Raw genomic sequence first — 1266 nt, 5'->3', positions numbered from 1 at the left:
GGGGGGGGGGCAAACCCCCCCCCCCCCCGGCGCCATCCTCCCATCTTGGCCGACCACTTGGTCAGCCTGAGTCTATATTCGACTCCGATTCCGATGTCCACCCATCGTAGTCGTGCTAAGGGAGTTTGATTGGTTACTATCTTCTCCCGCGACTTCCCCGGGTGACCTCTCGGTCGACGTCCAAGACGCGTTCACGGATGCGTTCCGCCTCCTCCTTGGCTTTCATAACTGTCTCGCAGTATCTGATCACCATCTCCCGTTTTTTCTAATTGAGAAGAGCTCTGATCAGGGCAGGGAGTGACAAATCGTTGCCAATTCCCCGGACGAGCTCTCTTCTGCTCGATTCCCATGCTGGGCACTCCTCTATTGTATGCTGGGCTGTGTCCAGCCTAGTCGGACAATGCCAGCATCTAGAGGATTCTTCCTTTTTGATCCTGTGTAAATATTGTCCAAAGCACCCATGACCCGATAATAGTTGGATACATCTAAACGTGAGACCGATTTTACTCTCGGCCCATTTTTGGAGGTGGGGTCGTAGCACTATCCCCACCTCCCCTCCCGATTGGCCAGGTCTTCTGGTCCACGCCTCCCATGTGCGAAACATCCTATTTCTCGCCGTAGATCTAATGAGTTCCGAGGTGCGAGGAGGGATCTGTTTGATCCCCTGCGAATGGAGCTCCTTGGTGGCTTCATACACTTCTGCGTACATCTCCGCTTTTAGAATTATCGGTGGAGGTCCCGCCAGCATAGTGGCCGTAGCGAAACTAATGGTTCTGTAACCCTTAATTACCCGACAGGCAATCCTGCGTTGGGCCAATTGTAGCCGGCGCTGTATGGAGTTGTTTTTGTCCACCTTGTCTACCCAGGCAGGAGTACGCGTACAGAACCATCGAATCGAGCACCGTGGCATGTAGGCGCCTGACCCTGGAGCTGGGCCCACTTACGTTAGGCAGGATTTTGGCCAGCTTACTAGCTGTTTTCACTAGATTAAATTATTTAAAAGGCATAAACCACGAACGCCGATTCTAAATGGCTTAAATACTATATATATTTTCTTTAATCATTTACAATAATAGACGTTTCGGTCCTAAATTGGACCTTCTTCAGTATTACATTAGATTAAATAATAGAAAGATACAAAAAATTTTTTCCCTTTAAGATACATATACTGAGATAAAAATATAATATGATTCAATATAATTTATTATATACTTAAAATTACGAACAAATTCGGTCGTTATTCATCTTCATTCAGTCATACCAGTC

General features: G+C 47.4%; 1 protein-coding gene across 1 annotated transcript; it reads right to left on the bottom strand.

Moving 5' to 3' along the window:
• Positions 1 to 265: 265 nt before the first annotated feature.
• On the bottom strand, positions 266 to 910 carry LOC108762995 (uncharacterized). Its single transcript, XM_018510280.1, has one exon. The coding sequence runs from the start codon at positions 908 to 910 to the stop codon at positions 266 to 268; it is 645 nt and encodes a 214-aa protein (XP_018365782.1).
• Positions 911 to 1266: the final 356 nt, after the last annotated feature.

The sequence above is a fragment of the Trachymyrmex cornetzi genome, unplaced genomic scaffold (assembly GCF_001594075.2).
Source record: "Trachymyrmex cornetzi isolate Tcor2-1 unplaced genomic scaffold, Tcor1.1 scaffold332, whole genome shotgun sequence".
Lineage (NCBI taxonomy): Eukaryota > Metazoa > Arthropoda > Insecta > Hymenoptera > Formicidae > Trachymyrmex > Trachymyrmex cornetzi.
The sequence above is the reverse complement of the archived record's forward strand: the minus strand, read 5'-3'. Positions and strand labels throughout refer to the sequence as shown.